This window comes from Bombus terrestris, chromosome 14 (genome assembly GCF_910591885.1).
Source record: "Bombus terrestris chromosome 14, iyBomTerr1.2, whole genome shotgun sequence".
In the NCBI taxonomy this organism is placed as follows: domain Eukaryota; kingdom Metazoa; phylum Arthropoda; class Insecta; order Hymenoptera; family Apidae; genus Bombus; species Bombus terrestris.
In genome coordinates, this window is record NC_063282.1 from 2,410,098 (window position 1) to 2,431,650 (window position 21,553).

The following is a 21,553-nucleotide window of genomic DNA, read 5'->3' on the forward strand; positions in this document are numbered from 1 at the left end:
ACTGTCGTTTTTTATGCTTTTGTAGCCAATATATTCCATCTAAACACATATCTTCGTATAACATCTTCCCTTTCCTTTAATTCCAATTTAAATATCTTCATAAATGTTTCTTGTAACTGTGAATGTTCAAGCATATCGAACCAAAATTATGAGTCCACCTCAGTATGGCTATTTCTTCTTCTTCTGGCACATCATTCGTTTCATTAATCAACAAACTGTTGTCGTTGCTACGCTTTTGTAGCCAATATATTCCATCTAAACACATATCTTCGTGACAAGTACCTTCATAAATGCTTGCCTTGTGCGACACATATTTAATTTAACGAACATGATCATCCAAGCAACTTCGTAGGTTTGTTCCTTTACGATCTTCAAATTAATTAAAGTTTTATGAAAGCTCGGCAACGATCATTCCTATTGGACATCGAATCATTTAGATTGAAACCTAATATAATGTTCGTCTGAGACGAATGAACTTAATTGCATGACACATTATCTATTAGTTTTCTTCATTTAACTGTTACGAGAGTTCAGCCGCTAGTTTTACTTCGCCAACGTTGAATGTAGCCAATCTTTTCTTTCTCTTCTCTTCTCTTCTCTTCTATTGGGTTGGCAACTATGTGATTGCGGATTTTGTCAATACTACCTAATGACAAAATCCGCAATCACTTAGTTGCCAACCTAATACTTACTACGCAGACGTACTTCTCTTGCAGCAGGAAGAGATAAAAATGTGATAAATAGATTGCTGAAGTTGATGTATTTATTTAAGAATTTAAATACAATACAAGTTTATGTTTTTATGAGCCTAACTAAAGAATTCGTATACGTCTTTGCAATTTATTATGCGTGCATTGTTATTCATAAATGCATGAAGATACACAGTCATTGCAATACTCTTAGTGTCTTCGGATAAAGTAGAGTTATTCGGCAAACTTATTCAGACAAAGTAATTTTGAATGACTTAGGTAAAAATTGTAGCCATTTCTGGGAAATTTATTAGGTTGGCAATACCACCTAGTGACAAAATCTGCAATCACTTAGTTGCCAAATAGAAGATAGAAACTAAATGGATATTTTCTTCCTGTGAGAGTTATTTATTTATTTTATTATAAACAAGTTGACTCATCTTTTATCTGTAAGCGAAATACCACAATTTAGACAATTAATGTTAATTTAATAAATCACTAAATATCTAATTCGTTTTTAAGAACTTTGTAGCTTAAAAGAAGAGAGCTGTTTTAGTTTAGAAGAAGATACAGAGTCGCCGAAGAAATGCTGCTAGTCTATTGGTTTGCTAACCTTGATAATTTGTTGATAACACCTGTTGTACTCTACATTGTACTTTATTTGAATATATCTGTGCTTAATAAAATTATTTCGTCCAATTAAAATTTATTCAGGCGAAGCATGTTTAATGCTGTATTACCATGGCATTATTATTCAACAGACCCCTCATCCAATAAAAATTTATCCAGATGTAAGATAGTGTTCAGGTAAATTAATTTCATTTTTTAATTCCATTCAGAAAGATACAGATTTACATGAATATTCATAGTTTACTGATTTATCGTGGAAATTTTCGAAGACGCCTCATGGCGTGCGACATTGTATAATAAGGTCGCTTATTCGTGAAAGCTTTTAACACCACGAAGGTCGATGTTCTCCGTAATTAATGCGACCGGCATACATACGGCAACTTGATCTTGCAACATGTTACAAATGAATCATCATTTCGTGTACATACGGCTCGTCCAATAATTTATATAACGATTTCTGTATCTCGTTTATCAACGTGGTAAATTAATTGTTATACTATATTAAACTGGGAAATGTTAATTTGCGAAATGCTTGTAAACTTTCATAAACGCAATTCGAGGTTCGAACAGCGTAAGAAAGAAAGTTGACGATTCAATTAGGAAGATGCAACAGCAAAAGGTCGTAAATTAATCCTCCTAATAGGCTTCTTTTTGAAATCAAAATTCGCACCTTTGTGGATCACGAAACACTAGCACCACGTAGCGGTGAAAAGATGCAACTAATTTTCATATCTGTCCTTATCGCACAGTAGTGTGTTCCTTGTCTACGATCGATGCTGCTACCATCTATTGTATTTGGCTGGAACTGCGAGAAAGTAACAGGAGCATAGAATGTGCGAGGAGGTATCCCAACTCCTGTTAGACAAGGAGCGCACTACTGTGCGACAAAGACGGACATACGTGACGTCACAGACAAGGAAAGCTATATTGTGCGACAAGGACAGACGTACTTCTCCTTTTAATTTCACGATTATTCGTTAATTACGCTTTTCCCTGGTAAAATTCATGAACTTTAAGGATCGTACGATGAAGATAGATCCTCTGGCAAGATTCACACATCAATTTCGACCGGAATTTCCCTTTAACTAATTAGTTATCAACAATTATCGTTGCAAGTGTCGCGGCTACCGCGGCACGGGCCTACGATTTTTCATAAATATCAGTTTTTTGCGACATTAATTCGTTCTCGAAGGAATTTTAGAAGCTTCCTTAGATCCTACGCTAAGTTCTTCGTGCATAAAAGTTCGTAAATTAATTACGCGTGGCGAGAATTATGCGAAAATTCACGGCGTCGCCCCTGGGTGACGAGGGTACGCCGTGGATAATTATTAAAAACTGAATAATTAGACACAAATTCCGATCGAAAGCGGTGCGAGAATGTTGTCAGGGATCCCCTCTATATTCTACGATTCCAAAAGTGCGAGAATTTGTCCCGGAAACGGAGCAATTAATAAAAATTTAATGAATTAGAAAGAGACGTATGTCTGTCCTTGTCGCACAATAGCACGCTCCTTGTCTAACAGGGGCTGAGTTACCTCCTCGCACATTCTATGCTCCTGTTACTTTCTCGTAGTTTGAACCGTTTCCAATAGATGGCAGCTGTGGTCGTAGACAAGGAGCGGACTATTGTGCGACAAGAACAGACATACGTCCCCCTCTAGGGCCCATCGAATACATTATATAGATTGCGGAGTTTTATGCATGAAAGATAAATACGAAGATGAGAAAGTTCATAAAATGCGCATAATACGACAGTGGTATATAAAACATTCAAAGCACTACGCTTTACATAATTTTTGGTAGATTAAACAATTTTTCCCTAAGATTCTATCTTTTTAATTACATTTTTCAAAATATGTGCTTGCATAGAGATCAATATTTATGAGCCTTGTATTCTTATATTTCTCAGAATTGCATAAAAATTCACCGAGTCTAGTAACAATATCGTCATTGGTAAATAATTGGTGAATTCTGCCGCCGGCCAATTAACAACCTTTTTCCGGTGTCTTCCTACTTTCACCGAAATTTGAATTTCGAGCACGATCGACGATTTTTACATGGGACTTTTAAAACAGGCCTGCGAATTTTATTAACCGGTACAATTAACGCTTAACCTGGAATCAGGTGAAAGCAACCAGCGAGCCTTCTATTATTCTTCGGCTCGTTGTAGATCATGCTCGACGCCTTTGGCTCGTTCAACGTTCTCAACCGAGAAGAAATTCTCTCACGTTGATTTATGTAAAATGTAGGAACAAGCATCTGTCCCATATATTTCATCTATTTGCTTCCTTTCTGTCATTTCGTTCTTTCCCCTGACACTTTCCTATCTTTTCCTTACTGTTACCATTCCTTCCTTCAATTGACTCCATTTCCTGATTTTCAATTAATCGTAACACTAGGAACAAGTCAAATTCCTTTCTTCGTGCGTGCACCTCTCTTGCTATTTCATTTCGAAGCATGTACATTGCAACTGAAGAGTTTGCCATCGATAGTAATTAGTCTGTGGATTCTACAGAGATTTATATTTTTATGAAATTATTACCAATGCAAAATAATATTCGAGCAAAACAAATACCTATTTAAGTAGGTTTAAATTTAAATGTAAAAGTCACTATAAAATTTAAACCTTTTTAAATAGATATTCATTTTACTTAAATATTATCTTGCTTTAATATTAGGTTGGCAACTAAGTGACTGCAGATTTTGTCATTAGGTGGTATTGCATTGGAATTTATTTAGAGGGAGGATACATTAGCTTTCATTAGGTTGGCAACTGAGTGATTGCGGATTTTGCAATACCACCTAATGACAAAATCCGCAGTCACTTAGTTGCCAACCTAATACAAGGTAATGTATCCTCCATCTACATAAATTCCAATTAGGTAAATAATTACAAAGCGTGTACATTGCAGCTTAAGAGTTTGGTATTAATTGTAATTAGCCCGTGGATTCTACAGAGATTTATATTTTTATGAAATTATTACCAATGCAAAATAATATTCAAAGGAAATAAATAGCTATTTAAGTGGGCTTAAATTTAAATGTAAAACTCACTATAAAATTTAACCCAATTTAAATAGATATCCATTGTATTTAAATATTATGTTGCTTTAATACAAGCTAATATATCCTCCCTTTAAATAAATTCCAATTAGATGAAATAATTGTGCTTAGAATTTACTAATTTATTATTTACTATTTAAGTAAAAAATTGTACAGTCTAAACCTAAGAACCTAACCTCAACCTAAGAATCATAATGTTGCTTGTTTTGAATCAACGAACTTTGTCTTGGCACAATTTGACAAAAAATGACAAAGATATCAAGAGAAACGAAAAATCTCGTACATATATATTTTTTTCCACATCAATTCAAGTTCTCTTCTGAAATGATCAAACGTAACAAACGATCTCGTACTTTTGAGCGATATTTACGAATGTACATCTGACAAAAGACGAATGTTTATTTTTATTTTTGCTGAAAGCAATGAACTCTTTTAATGGCCTGTGTATGCATTCTTTTATTCGCTTTCACTTTCCTCGATTGACGAGAGAAGACACGATTAATTTTTTCTTTTGTAAGAAAGCGAAGCCTAGGCAGACCGCGTGTGATCTTCGAGTCGAAGGACATCGAGAGACGTAAAGTTTTGGGCTTTCGTTTTAACTTCATATTAAATTACTTCATACGTGATATAATATTCTGAACGCTGTAAAGTAATTATATCATATCACACGAGTTTCATAATTGCGAAATATGAAGGAACTCCAACAGATTTGACATTGACTGCCTTAAGACACGCTTTAACGTCCAAACTTCCTAATTACGTTTCAGTTATAAAACAACTTATACAATTATGTCAGTTACGTAACTGTTTCCATTGTTTCACCTGACCTATTCTAACAAACAAAATAACATGTAATATAAATCACATAGCGTAATGTATCGAAATATTTGAATATAACAGGTTTCCTATGACCCGCACTTTCCAATGAGCTATTTTCTTTTTACCAAGCTCTACGCTTCATTTTTATAGCGTCAAATTTTTTATACTCGTACGAAAATAACGAATCAGCCTGTAAGTAACGCGGTCGTTGGTTTTCGTATTACTAGATGAAAATAAACAATTACTTTTTGGCGATCGGTCAGTGATAAATCTTCACGTACCTTTTTCTAATTCACTATCTATTTCTATAAAGTTTCCTTAGGAAATTTTCTATTCTAATTTCTTGAAACTCCGATAGTAACGACTTGCATTGTTTTCAATTTAATTTCTAGAAAAATCGCGTTTCGTATAATACGATACAATACCACAGAACGATACGAAGTTTTATACACTTAGACTCGATTAGTCGATACTTTCTCTAACCATTCTAGAGATCGTAATATCTGTGAATCACGTAGCGTAATGTGACAAAGGAAAAACGAAGTATTTTAAAACAGGTGGTCCAACGAGTGTCCTACAGTTCGTTTCAAAGTTTCCGTCGTTCCTATTTCGTGGCGTCCCATCCCGCCTCGTTCCATTTCATACGGTTCCCGCATAATTCATCGTGGCTCGCCTTCCGACGTTCGACAAACACGGTTTTCGAAAAAAGAAGTTCAATCTCCATGCGCCTCGTGGCCTGCCTTTCTTACGTATATAACGATAAAGAAGGCAATGACCGACTTTCGTGGCCTCGCTTCAATACGAGCACTTACGAAGAAAAAGTACGCGCAAGAAACGCGAAATCACGCGCGTATTTCTCGATTCTTCATTTCCAGACCCCCTGTGCCGACCAATTTGTACACGCGAAAGTTCAATCTCTGTTGAGATTATCCGAATTGCTTGAGTTCGAGGCGGTTCAATTCGCTAACTTCACTTCGAGTTCACCCTCCAGTCAAATTGTTCGACTGTACGGTAGAATTCTACTTATCTGGTCGGGAGACACATAGTTGAATCGATTAGAATTTATAGAATAGGAGCTCACTAATTTTCATCATCGTCTGCTATTTTTCCTTCGCGTAATATGAACCCAAACGTTCGGATAAGTAGATTCTGCTAGCAACAGTTCAGTTCATCGGTTATTAACTAAAAGTTCGTTCGAATAAATAGAATTCTACTGTATGAATTTGTGCGACTTCATTGATCCATAAAGGGCCGACCAAGCAGTGAAATAATACGTGTTAATGTGTAGAAAAATATAAGTAAAATAAGTCACAATATTTTTGGAATAATAGGGACATCGCACAAGTTCATTATCAATAGGAAAATAGGAAATTTGACAAACTTAGTAGGAAAACGTTTGCCTCTTGCGTCATACGCAACAATCAAATTAATAATAATTTAGTTTTGCAGCTATGCGCAGACCTAACTTGTGTTGAAAGAGTCGTTTGAAGCGATGCGTAACGAAAGAAAATGGGGACGCTTCGTAGTGAAAGAGTCGGTGATGTTTTCTCGATATCTAACGTAATCATAAACCGATATGTTGCTCTATTCTATAAAAAATACGTTTTAATAAACCAACCAGCATTTCTAACGCACATAATCCAAATACGTTATTACGCTAGAAATTATACAATTAATTTCAGACGAAACTTCGATTCGCAAATTTTTCTTCTTAGTCCTGTCGAATCCTATCTTCGGCTCGTCTCGAATCTTCGACATTGCAATTAATAACAGACCGGTCGTATTGTTTCTAGCATTTACCATTTCCAGATATAGTGGCCGTGTATAATAGCGCGATAATCCCGCGAAAGGTAAATTCACATATAAATACATGCATACAGGCATATACGTAAATACAATGCACACCAAGTCACCGGTGAAACTTACATAAGGTGCAAGTTGCCGGACCTGTTGTCAGGTTGAAGCGAGCGTATTTTAACCTGAAAACTTCGCCGGCTTGCTAGGAGCAAAAACTTCAGATCCGAGCTCCGTTCAGGCTGGTTCATTCGTTGTGATCGCGCGAGTATTTCTTCTGACCGGAGCAACGTACCACCACTTATCGATTCGTATCGTTTTCAAGCCACGCACGTTTGCGGACCGTTTTCACTCGACTTCCGCCGGAGGGGCCCGCTCGGCCACCGCTTATGAAACTTTCAGCAGTTTCCTGCCGCTACGGGAAATCTATCGAATTTCTTCCATTTCCTTTCTTCCTTTTATCTACATCATGGCATGCCATGCAATACCGATGCCTTGCTTTTATGGCGATGGAGACTTTCGGCCAACTGTTGCTTTCGTTCTCACGCGAGAATTTTCCCATTTTTATACCGTCAACTCTTGTTAAAAGAATCTGAAGATGTCTTCTATTTTTGCTTTCATGACAGTGGCAGATTTTTGAGAACTGTTGATTTGATTCCTCTGCGGAGATCTACTTTTTTTATAGATACATGTCCGCTCAAAATTCCTGGAGCCTCTTCTATTTTTTAACGAAATTATACTATTTGATGTAGATTACAAACTTGCAATTTTATACATTTTACCTGATCAGTATTTTATTCATGGTATTTAATATTTTCATATTTTATTAGTACCCGTCGAACGATACTCTCACTGCATTTAATCTGTTTGGATTAATCGAAAGATCATATTCTTCTCTATTAGAAGAAATATAATTTTGTTAAAATAAGGATGGAAATACATTCGGCTAATTATGATTATAGAGTAGAGATTTATATTTTTTTGGGCACGTTTTTCGACTTTATCTAATATTAACAACCTCGTTGATTTGAAACTCAATGTACAAGCACTTACAGTGAATGGTGAAAAATAGTTAGCGCTTTTAGGTATGCCACTTTACGCACTACTGTGTGGCTCAGATACCATGCTACATTCCTTTCACCAAAGTATGCAACTTTCAATGTCTGCGATTCGTAGAGAATGCATTGGCGAATCTGTGTTGGTAGAAAATGTTGCTATTGTTTCGTTAGTTGCTTCAAATATATCGTTCATACATATGTAGCTAATTATTTTAAACTTGAGACAGAAATTATTTGTAACAAATATCTAAAAAAAAAATAATCAAACTACAAAATTAAAAATTTCTATTATACAATTTTTAGATGAGCTTTATCAAATTATTTTCAAATTAATTAAGTAGATTAGAATTTGATCGAAATTAGAGGGCCTTAAGATAAATTATAATTAATTAGTCTTAGAGGATAGAAAAATTGTTTGATTTAAGATTAGTGTGGTCCAAATAAACATTTATGAATTTATAGATCGTAATTAAGAGTTAATTTAGAATGGATTCATAAGTGTAACTAATTGTGATCATTCTGGAGAAAACTTTCAAAGTCAAGGATCGCGATATTTTATATCGAGCTATGTCTATGATATTTTATTCGTACTGTTCATTTGTATATATATTTGAATCCGTAGCTACATTAATTAGAATTTAAATATTTTACAAATTTACTGTTTCATACGTATGACATATAAGTTAAAGGTAACAAGTCACGAATGACAAATTTCAAATTTTTTAAATTTTTATGCTAATAGAAATCAATCTGTAGGTGAGTAAGATTTAGATGTAACACGATATACTCTAGAATTTCTGAATGATTCATCTAAATGTTCAGTCAATTATAAATAGCTCATTAAAAGCAATTCTATGACTTTTTACAGCGGTAAGATCAGATTTGCAAATAGGGTTAACACAATAGTAGATTGTAAAATATTCCCAGAAAGTCTGTTCCAAGTATCAAACCCTTCTAACGTACATGCCGGCATCTTTGATGTTTGCTTTGATTATTCGTTACATATCATTGACATAATCCCATTCCATTCGATTGTTTTCGTCATAGGGATCTATTTCCATAAAAAGATGAGCGTATTTAGGAATGATATACGTAATTCGATCAATAATTATAGAATGAATTCAAGTCGATTTATCCATATTTATTCCATCATTCTAATATCGTTAATTTTTCGCAAAAATGATGTGAAAATGATATCGTGTTATGATAAAAAAGAGCTTTTTCAAAATTGCATGAGTGGAAATTTAAAGAATGAATTTTTAGCCACACAAGGAAGACCAAACGATTCTAGTTTTCACGGCCGGCTGATTTTTACCAGGAATAGAAACTACGCTCGAAATCCTAAGAGATGTAGCGTTTACTTTTTAGAAAACGTCAACTGAGCAAACGTGCGCGTGCATTGCACCGTGCATGCGTGTTTATCGCGCTGGTAAAGGAACAAACACGGCGAGGACGGGATGGTATCGCGTGCTTCGATAGAAATTCCACCGGATTCCAACTGCTTTCTACCGAATTTTTTCCTGGTCATTTCTGCACGCATTTTTCCGCGTACGAACGAATTGCTAGATGAACGCATTCTTTCTTGTCGATCCAATGTAAAGGCTGAAGAACTTGAGGCATGTGTGTAGGATAACAGAAATAGGATAACACTCATCAATTGGAAAGATACAACTAGATATTCAGGTCTCGCTGCATCAATATAAACTTAAAAATTTGAAAACGATTTTCGAAAAAGCGAAACCTTCCGTATGATTTTGTTGAAAAATTGAAGTAATTCTTTATGGTTGGAATGAAGACAATAGCATGATAGACGAAACTGTCATTTATTTTTGGAAGTATTTTACGAATTTATTGAGCAACTTTTGTGACAACTTTTGTTATTTGTTGTGTGTATTTATTATTATTATTAGTTATTTGATGTAATTATTGGATTTATTTCTTCTTAGAAAAGTTACAATTAGATGTATATGTGTTACATTAGGGTAAATCTTTTGGAAAATTGATAAACAATTTTCACGTTGGAATATATCGTAGAGTTCCTTTATCTATTACTAACCCTGTATCGTGCAATAATTTATTATTCATTTGCAATCATCATAAATTTGAAAGAGATCCAAATTTCTTACGTGTCAAAGGAAACACAAATAGAGACACGGCCCAACCACATATATTACGCTTCTTACAACTACAAATCACATATTAAGCTTCTTACAGCTACAAATCTTTCTTTATGGGGATGACTCACAACGTTTGAATCACCAATTCAAGCCTCAATGCAGTCTTGCGATTAATAAATCATGCACATTCTTTGACTACTTTCGTTATTTTATCTTTATTAATCTTTGTTAAATAGCATGTTGAACACAGGTATTTTCAACACCAATTTGTGTAAATTAACTGTAAAAATTGTGAACGCTTATTGCAGCTGTGTATCAAGAATTATTTGAACGATCGCTTGCCAAAATTATGGCTAACGTGAAATTCATAAAAAAGGTAGTATATCGTACGTGGATTGCATAATCGACTATTTTTTAGACCTGTACGATTCTTCTCGAATGCCTGATCGACCGCAGACCGATAAAAATCGGCCTTCGGTTTCCTTAGCACTATGTACGCATGTACAGGTAAACTCCGTTTATATCTTATATTACACCGCCTTGCAAATCATAAAACTGTTAATTAGATAACAAACAGGTTCAGGAATTATACATCAAATTAGTATTGTTCTTTCACCCAGAATTACACCGTTTAATTTTGGTATTTGAATTGTAAATACAATCTGCGAGACAATCTTAAGAATCATGAATTATGAATTTCTTTCGGCTAGCTTCATCATTTCATCATCATTAATCTCCGTGAATTATCTTTTTTTTTTTCGAATATTAAGATCTTCGTAGAATTGATATTCGTAAACGTCAATATATTAACTAGGATTAACTAAATTGTCAATATTTGGGATTTAATAATTCATATATACACAAAAATCAAAGATTATCGGTAGATTATCTTGTTGATTTTAAATGACGTTGTATGTCTTTAAAATTATGTATCTATATCTTTAAACCATTTCATGTATAAATGGACGAATTTATTAAGTAATTACAGCTGAGAAAAATAAATCAATTAACGTGTGAGTAAAATAATGTACATAGAGTACTGGCTATAATCGGTTAATTCGCGTTTAATAATTCTTAATTCCTAATAATAGATCATGATCTATATACAATACAATCATTTAAATCTAATGATACTATAGGTACACATAGTTCAAGAATTCATAATCTTTCATTATGTGATACTTCAGCACTGAACAGAGTAAAAAATAAAGTCTATTTAATGTATATTCCAAAGATTATTTGTCATAAATTATTTATCAATCAACGAATATATTTTATATTCAGGGTATGATTCTTACGTTTCGTCATACGCAGACAACATTATTTGAATGATTATAAGCTGTAGCTAAGGTTGATCAATATTTCAAGATTTTACTAATGTGTGATATTTAAGAAATTATAAAGTGAAGCGGTTACATAAAATTACATTATGTAATGCGATTAGAAATTGTTCCAGTTAAATATCTAATTAGATAACAAAATTACATAGTGTAGTAAAAGAAATAAAATTTAAAATAATCTTGAGCAAAATTCTACAACCGATTAAATTTTATTCAAATATAGTAGAATTGATAATTAATTTACTTCCTACATACATATCTCAATCGTTATGAACTTTCTACCGGTCAACTGAAACTTTTTAGGACAGCTATCTATATTTGATTCTAAATATTATAATAAAAACGTTGCTACTTAATTAACCAGCGAAAACCTGCAAATGGCGAATTCAGAGAGGCCAAAATTCCTGAGCGTGCTGACCTGTCGCGAACCAGGTTGTCGCAGGTTTCACCAATCGGTGTCATTGGATGTAGAAAGAACATTTCTCTTTTTCTTTACCGTTACGCGACTAGTCACGATTAGCGATTGCCAGGGACGACCATTAATAATTCAGCGCAATACGTTGCATCCGAGGATGACTACGAACGCTCTTTGTGTGGGTTGTTTGCGTCAAATTTTTCGTCTATACAAAAAATAAAATATATTCCGCAGAATGGAAATGTTTTGAACGATTTGCAAAATAATAAAATTTATCATGCGTTAATATCCTGTCTTGTTGCACGTTCTCCAACATTCAACATTCAACGTAATAAACTAAACAGAAATATTGATCTACAGTGGGGTCCTTTAGATGGAAACATGGATACACACATACCAGATGAATATTCAATATGAATTTCTTTTGGAACAAAATCTTGTATAACGATCATCTCGTAAATTATGAAAAATAGATATAACTTCAAAACCTCATGCGTACGATATGTTGACACAGGTATAAAATGTCATCAAGCAAAAAAGTTCCATAAGTGGAAACATTAAAAGAAGGAGGAAGAAAAGTGATCAAAATGATTATGCCTAGGGGATTCTAATGTAGCGTTAATGCAATGGAAAGGCAGCAATTTTCTTATTTACATACCCGTTACATCGCTGGCAAATGAAGGGACTCGTTAGTTAAGCATTATGAACAAGCCAAATTTGCATTGCCTCACAATGCAACAAAGCATTCGTGTGAAAACGGGCTAGCAAACGTTATAGCAAAAAAAAAAAAAGAAAAAAGAAAAAAAAGAAAAGAACACGAGCGAGAGAGAAACGAAACGTTGGCAATTCAATTCTTTCGAAGGAGGATACCGTGTCAGTTTCCTCCTCTTCGTTTCGTAGACTTCGTAAATCAAGATCGAGAGTTCACTCAGCCGATCGACGTTTTCACCATAGTCCGGTGATTAATATCGCGTCTAGTCCGCACGTTTTAACGTCGAATTAAACCGCGCACGATCGTCGTTACAGGTGTTCACGAGCCATCTTCTTCGTGATTGCAAAAGGTTCTCGCCTCCTATACAAGAAAATGAAGTTTATGATCCGTGCTAGGTAAATGTCAATGAAAGAGAAACAGTTTGAAATAGTGAGTCGAAGGTGAAATCATCACAGTGGGATCGAAATTATGGACAAAAACACAACAGGTGTCTTCTTTGATTATCGTTTAATTTATAAACTTTCTTTCGTGAATATATTATAAGCATTGGATTGAACGGAAAGTTTTTGCATATTTTGTGGGATAAACACTTGTGATTTCAGAAATACATTATGAGCAGAAAACAAGCGGTTGAGTGCATGTGAATTTTATAATTCAGGAAAGATGTTGAAGAATTAAATTGTAAATCTTCACTCGACGTAGCACCATATCGTAGCGATTTGCTTAATTTGGAAACAGGTATTTCAGTCTTAAAAATCGAGAACTATCTAAAATGCTACGATGATATCGAAGTCAAAGATCAACGACTGTATGAGATTTAGCAGTGAAATTGTAAGTAAAAATGGCATATTACTTATTAAAGAGACAATCGGGTGTATTGAAGTATATCATTTCCTTATTTGCTTAAAAATCCATACGTATTTTCTGGTTAATCCAATACGATGAAAATTCCGATGGTAGACAACATTTCATGAAAATAATACGTATTAAGTTCCTTTAACGATATTTGTCAACGAACATTATACGCAGAATTGCCGTAACATTGATATTAATAAAGTTAATTACTTGGAATTATAAATATCTTTTTATGTCATATGAAAGTGAACGTGAAGACAAATTCAACCATGTTCGATATAATATATGTCTGCAAGGTCAAAAAGAAACATTCTTTTATTACACTAACGTCTTTATCTAAGCTTGATTTTCATAATTAATATCATAATACGGAATCGCAGACTGGAACTGTCTATTTAGATGTAACAAATATAGATGTTGACAAATATAATCAATATGCCTACAAAGTTATCTTTGTAACATGATAATTTTGAAAAAACGTTTGTTAACCATTAAGAACACCTCTTCGTGACACAAATCTCTATTTCTACCTGTCTTCTCGATCGTGTGCCGTACTTTTTAACGCCCACCTTTCTCGAATCGCGATAGTCAGTTACGCGGTCCCGTTCCTTTCGATCTCGCTTCGAATTTGTTCGATTATCAAAGTGCAGAATCGACACACGAGGTCGTCGCTCGACGAAAGTGAGAGGGCTCGAGTAACCCGGAAGGACAAAAACGAGTTCTTGATACTTGTTACGACGAAGGTCCACGGGAATCGCGTAGGCAGACAACTGTCGCTGTTCCGCCGATTTACGAGATACATCCAGATATCGGTGAACTTTCCTCCTTCATTCACATTTCTACCAGCTTCATTAACCTTGGTGCAAAACAATCCACGCGAAATGCTCTGCAAAACCTTGGCGATTATTGCGGAATAATTAAATTGCCCTTTTGACTGGATTAGTCGCCTAGTCGAAATCGGCAATAAGTCTCGTGGTATTTTTATGACATCGTTTAAATGGTAATTTTCGAAATAATCAGATAAGAAAAATTCTCCTTAATACGTGAGTAAAAAATTGAACAGGATTCCATGTAACTTTTGTTTTATAGCAACCTAAGTATGTTAATTGATTTTAATTAAGTGTGATTAAATATTTTATAGATTGCTTTATTTCGGACATAAAATACTATATATAGCCAGAAGGTTATATATTTATGCATCTGTATTTTATCAATTTTTCGCTTTCTGTTTTATCACTGTATTATTCTAATTTAATATTGCACTATTACACCGTCATCACCATATAGTCATTAAGTTTGCTCTTTTGCTTCTGATTAATGAACTGAAACTTCGCCTAATATAAAACTTGGTAAAAGCAGAGTTTGCCAAAATTTACGATCCTTCAAACTCTTTTACTATTTTTCATACTGTACGCATATATAATCAAAATCACATGACACGCAATTGCACGCATATAATCAATATTATATTATCCTATTATTTAAATAGGATAAATAGAAATAGATTAATAGTTATTCTCTGTATTTGAATATGAGAGTTGCGCGTACTTTTAAACGATCCATATGTATCATGATATCAAACACTTGCTAGAAAGCTTCAAACAGAGACCATTAGGTTAAATGTCCAAAAAATCATTCTACCATAGTTTGGTCCGGTCATTGATACAAGAAGAAGAAGAAGACAAAGAAAAAAGAATAACACAACTGCATCGAGATCTCGATGTCTGTTTTAATCCTTTCCGAATCGATCTCTTTTCAGACCGGTTCCACGGTGGTCTTGCATGAATCCGCGCATGATGTAATATCGTTCGAATGAAAAATAAAACGAGTTTGAAAACGGAGCCGACTCGATCAGAGAAAAAGAATGGAGGAAAAGATTTTGCAAAAACATGGGCAATTTTTTCAGAAATCGTCTGCGAGACACCGTGAGCCTAATAGCCAATCACGATTCTTTTATTACTGATAAATGTGAATAAATTTATAAAAACTTGATTAAAAAGTCGGTCCTTGTTCTAACAAGATACAGTAAGAAGAACTTGGAATTCAACCGAATCTCTTGGTTTTGACAAACGTGAATCAATTTACAAAAATTGCTTTAGAAACTTACACGTTAAAGTACGACAGAGTAAAATAAAACCTTCGTTAAAATTTACTATACTGTAGAAAATTAATATCAATAGCATTATATAATTTACCAAAATAATTCTGTCAAACCTACCACGAATTTTCTGCATACGATACGAGGTAGACCTGACGATTAATCACGACTTTGTTATTTTGGTGAATGCAAATAAACTTACAAAAATTGATCGGATATCTACTGACTAATTTTTCTTAACAAAGTAACAAAATAAAACAGTTTTGTAAAATTGCCATGTTATACAACATTGGTATCAGCGATACCAATTTACCAATTCTATTAAACTCTCTTTCTCCTTTTTCTCTGTTCCCGTTCCCAAATGAACACGATAACAAACAGATTCGGAGCTCGCACGTTTCCACTTACCATGATTCGTCCAGTTTTTCCAGCCACGCGTGACGCTCCGAACGTGGAAAGTAGCACCAATATCGACGAGACACGAAGAAGGGGATGAGTAAAAACAAGACAAGGCGCGGTCGAACGAAACTATACACGAGAAGAGCGTGTGTGAAATGCGACGAAACTCAGTCCGTGAACGGAAGCGAATGATAGAAAAAGGAAAAACGTAATCGATACGAGAATCAGTGATCGAGGATCCACCGCCACATGATCGAGGATCTGTCACTGACAACAGTTCAGAAAGCACTGACCGTAGTGAACGAGTGCCTCCTGTCATTCTCTCCCTCCTCCCTTTCTTTCTCACTCTCTTGCTGTCTGTTTCTAGTCAGCTCGTTCCAACTCTCTTTTTCTTTCCCAACGGAGGAAGGAAGAACCCCCTTCCTCGAGGAATATTCACAATCACGATCAGGCTGTTTCGATAGAGGCTGCCCCCCACAACCCTTCCTTTCCATCGTTTTTACACACACGCGTTTTCAGCCCGGTATTCAGAAGCCACACGAAAATTTTCGCAACAGGGGCAGACGATATCGTAGACGAACATTGTCCTCGGTAGCCGCGGCGACAATTAAAGCCACCTTTCATTTTGTGTACAGTAAGTGACTATGCGTGCTCTAAGTATATACGTATATATCTACACACATGTATATACCTATAAACACACATAGTATAATGTACGGAACGGCTTAGATTAGATATTGAAAGGAAATGTTTAACCCTTTGCGGTTGGCAGATTTTTCTGGTGGTACCGACTACTCCAAATGATAGATACTTACAGTGTGAAAACAAATTTCGAATACCGCGATATACAACTTCAAAGGGTTAATATTTCATGAATGACTTAACTTGCGACTAATTGTGATTTATCAGATTCTAGCAAGTGTTATTTTTGTGATAAATTGGGAAAATATCTACCGTTAAGCGTCATACGTATCAGTGTTTATCATAATAATTATTCGGTTGGTATTAGATATAGATCAGTGTTGGATTGACAGGTAATTCTCGTTTATACTGGCAACGCATTGACGCTGACAACAGGGCTCAATCGGTTGCTCGGTAAATGGGAACGCGAGAGTGAAACGGCGATCCAGCGATCCACATCGGCCGACTAGAACAGCGTTTCCCAACCTATGCTACGTGAACCTTCCTTACGCTATTCAATCGAACACCACAAACGTAACTTATCCGTTCAAAGTCCTTTCCTTTTCCGACTTCCTTTTCGGGCATGAAAACGAGTGGCTGTCGTTCATATAATAATAATTTACTTGGAAATTTGTCTAATTCGATTTTAGAATCGTTTCCTCCTCACTCGTCATAAGAAAATTCGAAGTTACGTGATGGAATTGTGCGATATATTATGAAACGAAGTTTAATAATTTTGTATTTTATTAATTAATAATTTTGATAACTTTTATCTAATAATCATCTGTATAAAACTTACGAACGACTTTGTTTCTTTGTAGCAATTTCAAACAATTGGAGTATCGAATTTTACTCTCTCTAAGTGACGAAATTTGAAAAAAATTATTGTCGAAAAGATAAGAAAAGGCTCCACCTGTCCGTTTGCTTATTATACTTTGAAACAAATCATTTCGATCAATTTAATGTTCACTTGAATGCTTTCACTTTCTTCGTTTATAAATGAAAACGATTGCAATTAAGTCTCTGAAGGATAGGAATGTGTCTATTTCTAATATAGCGATTGATTTATCATGAAACTATTCGTAAATCAGATTCAACTGCGCAAATCAGATTCTTGCTTCTAGTAAGAAGTGGACCGTAGAATTTGCGAACCGGTTTTCTTGATTGTGGAAATATATACGAATGACTCCTATAACTTTGAACTTTCTAGGACATGGATAAAGTTTAGGAAGCCACCTAAAGATCTCTATTAACTTTTACCATCCCATGATTTTCACCTCTGTCAAAACTTCTCTTGCATATGGTTTGATTTACGACATGAATTATATCGTCGCACGATTATATGTGTATAATTTTGCATGGTATCGTACTTGAATGAAATATTATGACACTGTACGCCACATATCTTCGGTACTATAAATTTCGAGTAAAATCAACATTTTTTTCAAATAAAGATTCATACGATTAATGATTCCAAAAATAGATTGATAAATGAACTGTACAATTTTTATAACTTTGGTTAACAATATTTCTCCGACTATTGTATGTGGCTTTTAATCTTTGCAATCTTGCAATAAAATTATAGTAAGAAATGGGTCGTAGAATTTGCGGAACAGGTCACTTGGTTGTAGAAATATAGAAGGAAGACTCGTATAATTTTGAACTTTCTAGGACACGGATAAAATAAATTTGGGAAGCTACGTAAGGTTTTCTATTAATCGTTACCATCCCATAATTTTCACCTCTGCCAAACTACTTAATTGCATTAAGGGAAAAGATTCGACAGGTGTTAAGAATAGAATCGTACAAAAACGAACTTTAGTTTTCATCAGATTTAGAAAGAAAGGCGCAATTTAATTCAATCTCGATCTAATCTGAAAAGACGTGTTGTTGCAACCAAGAAATATATACTTGCAGCATACTGAATGCAGGAATGCGCAGAGCGCAAACTTTTGCACAGCGCATTCGTATAAAATCAGCAAACAGGCGATCAAGAAATAGCAACAGTTACAACAGAATTTCACTCGGTCCCACATTATCTTTATGTTAAATCTTGGAAAGGATACGCTACATATGCACACGCGACGCGGGCACATGCACGTACGTCGTTTCTGTCAAATATTCTCATTATTGTAAGAAGAAACAGCTGGAGTACAAAATGCGAAAGAAATTGTTGTCCGTTGTCATTCTCACTATTCAGTTGACTGTTTTGAAAAGAGGTCTCGTATTTAGGACGAATTTTCACTGTCCTCGTCTTTTTCTTCAAATTCTTTTGTCGCCTCATTCGCTGAAACACGTTGAAAGCTTATATGGGAATATCCTTAATCAAAAGAAAAAATAATACACCGTGTCCTCCACGAAAAGGAACGGCTGCAACGAGAAGGTGATTGTTCAACCTAGATGTCATTTCTACCTTCACGTAAATGAAAAAGTACCTTTGATTAACCGGGTGTCTGAAGGCTTCCACGTCGTTACTTCATCGATATACATATTGGACGTTTATATCTATCCTTATATATATCCCTAGTAGAAAATAATAATAAATACGAATATTTGAATTATTATAACATTGTTTGATATCTAAATATAATTACGTAGTTATATGTCATGATGTAAGTTTGCCATTTTAGATTTATAGGTAAATTAATTTCCAAAACTTAATTGCAACGTAAAAATAGACTTTTCTACTGTTTCTTATTATAATTAAGTTTAATATTTATACGTAAATTAACTGAAAGCGTTAAAAAATTGTGAATTCAATATCTGTTCTACAATAGAAATGTTGTTTGTTACTGTAGAGGCTTTATAAAATAATATATCTGTAATATTCGAGATATGTTTTATCCGAATGACAATCGTTTAAATGTTTCATAATAATATCAAATAACATCCTTATATCGCAATGTGCATAATGAAAAAATATAGAAAGTCAAGCTCTTGAATTTATGCCTAACAGTTGATTGCCATGAAAATATTCTAACACGCGTTGCAAAATGGCATTGCGGAGGAAATAGTATCAATCATCGATGTTAATCAATGACACAATAAGGTATACGATAAGCTTGCTTGGTACAATTCTATAGAAATTGACTGAGTAAAATGAAATTTTATCGCCATTGTCCTATGTTATTTATCAGACAATAAAAAATTAATTTCACTTCTGAAAATGTCGCCATTCAAAACTTCCGAGTATACCTATAAAGTTTTCCTTCGATAAATGAATGTATTATTTTAAATATTATTCTGTATTATGATAATGAAGATATGCATATTTAGTTATTCATTTTCTTTTCTTGCAAGAAAGTCGTTACATGTTTCTTTTTGTTAGAAAGCATTGTAAGTAATCTTTTTGACATTTATAATTGCCTGATACCCGGACTTTGTTATAACTCTTGAAAATTACTAGTTAATAAGGTACCTACACAAGATTCATGACATATGCATACAATTAAGAAGATTCAAATCTAGAAATGGAGGCCGTTTAATTGGGCTTTCCTACCACATTAATCTTTCACGAGAAATTTCCTTTAAATACGACCAAATCTACTATAAAGATGGAACATCGTTGCATATAAACTAGATGGACTATCACTAATTAAGGCAAAATATTCTAAACATAGCGGTAAAATAACCGGCCCCATGAGTTAATTATACAGAATTTCTGGATGTTTAATCCTCAGCCAGGTGCATAAGTTTGATAAATATTTGGTAATAGATCACATACTAGAAACGTCTCAAAAAGCGTTAATTAAAGTTTGGAGATAAGATAATCGTTTGTCTTAATTATTTAAACCATTAAAACCGAGAAGTATTGTATGCGTATGTGTTTCATTCAAATAAGAGATAGATAGAGTATTAGATCTGAAATTCGTTTCTCATTTGTAGAGATTTTAGTGAAATTTCATGAATAATTCTTTAATTTTATGAATAAAAATGTATATTTTCATTACATTTATTTTTTCTTATGCATCCTACATATAATATGATGAAAAACGAACAATTTGACTTATTTTGAAGAATCTGAATGATTTTAAATTACGTTTCAACAGATACACCTACAAACTGGAATATCCGATATAATTTTATCATCTTTTACAATTTTCTAATAATTCAACATATTAATATAGCGATTTAATACACTTTGATGCTATTAAGTGATTAATGATTCAACATTCAAAACAAGTATCTTCTTCCTCAATTATCTATTAGCAGTTCATTAATAAAAATTAACGAAGAAATATTTTCAGGCTTAAATTACGTATCACAATGTTCCTTCTTCATATTCCAAGATAAGAAACTATGGTACCAATTAAAAAAGTACGTACACCGATAACAAACGAATCATAAAATATTTTATATTCGTTATCACTTATATTTCAATAGATATTAACCTTCGAACACATTTGCTAACAATAAATCTTTCTTTCCTCGTGCAAACGGATGGGCCACGTGATTTTTTCTTAACGTCCCCTACAAGCACAAGCACGTAGAGAAATAATTATCGTGCATTCTCTAGGAAGAAACCTCCATCGGTTTTATTAATCACCCACATCGTCTAGAACGTTTTATGGAAGACGATATCGAAGTAAAATACCGTGACCAAAGCATATCCTCGATAATTATTAATTGTTGGAAAGCCAAGCAGCTATCCATAAGGCTTGTTGCATGTAGTAAAAAGTGAAAGTAATTTTTCATTATGTTCCTCTTTTCATCCTTCACACGCGTTTTATTCAACGACACAACGATATAATTCGACATTGTACCCCAACGAAAATACAATCTCCTTTCTCGTTTTCTGCTTTTTTTTCTTCACTCTCTTCTTCTCATCCATCATTTTTACAAATACGCAGCTACATTGTTGTAAACACATTTCTGAAATGCAA

The 21,553-nt window shown here is 34.1% G+C and overlaps 1 protein-coding gene across 1 annotated transcript in view; it reads right to left on the minus strand.

The window, feature by feature from the left end:
* Nucleotides 1–16,286, minus strand: part of LOC100651221 (probable chitinase 10) — a 29,916-nt gene extending 13,630 nt beyond the window's left edge. The window contains exon 1 of the mRNA XM_003400441.4: nt 15,999–16,286. Coding sequence (XP_003400489.1) covers nt 15,999–16,001 — 3 coding nt within the window. The 5' untranslated portion in view covers nt 16,002–16,286. The remainder of the gene's footprint in view (nt 1–15,998) is intronic.
* Nucleotides 16,287–21,553: the final 5,267 nt, after the last annotated feature.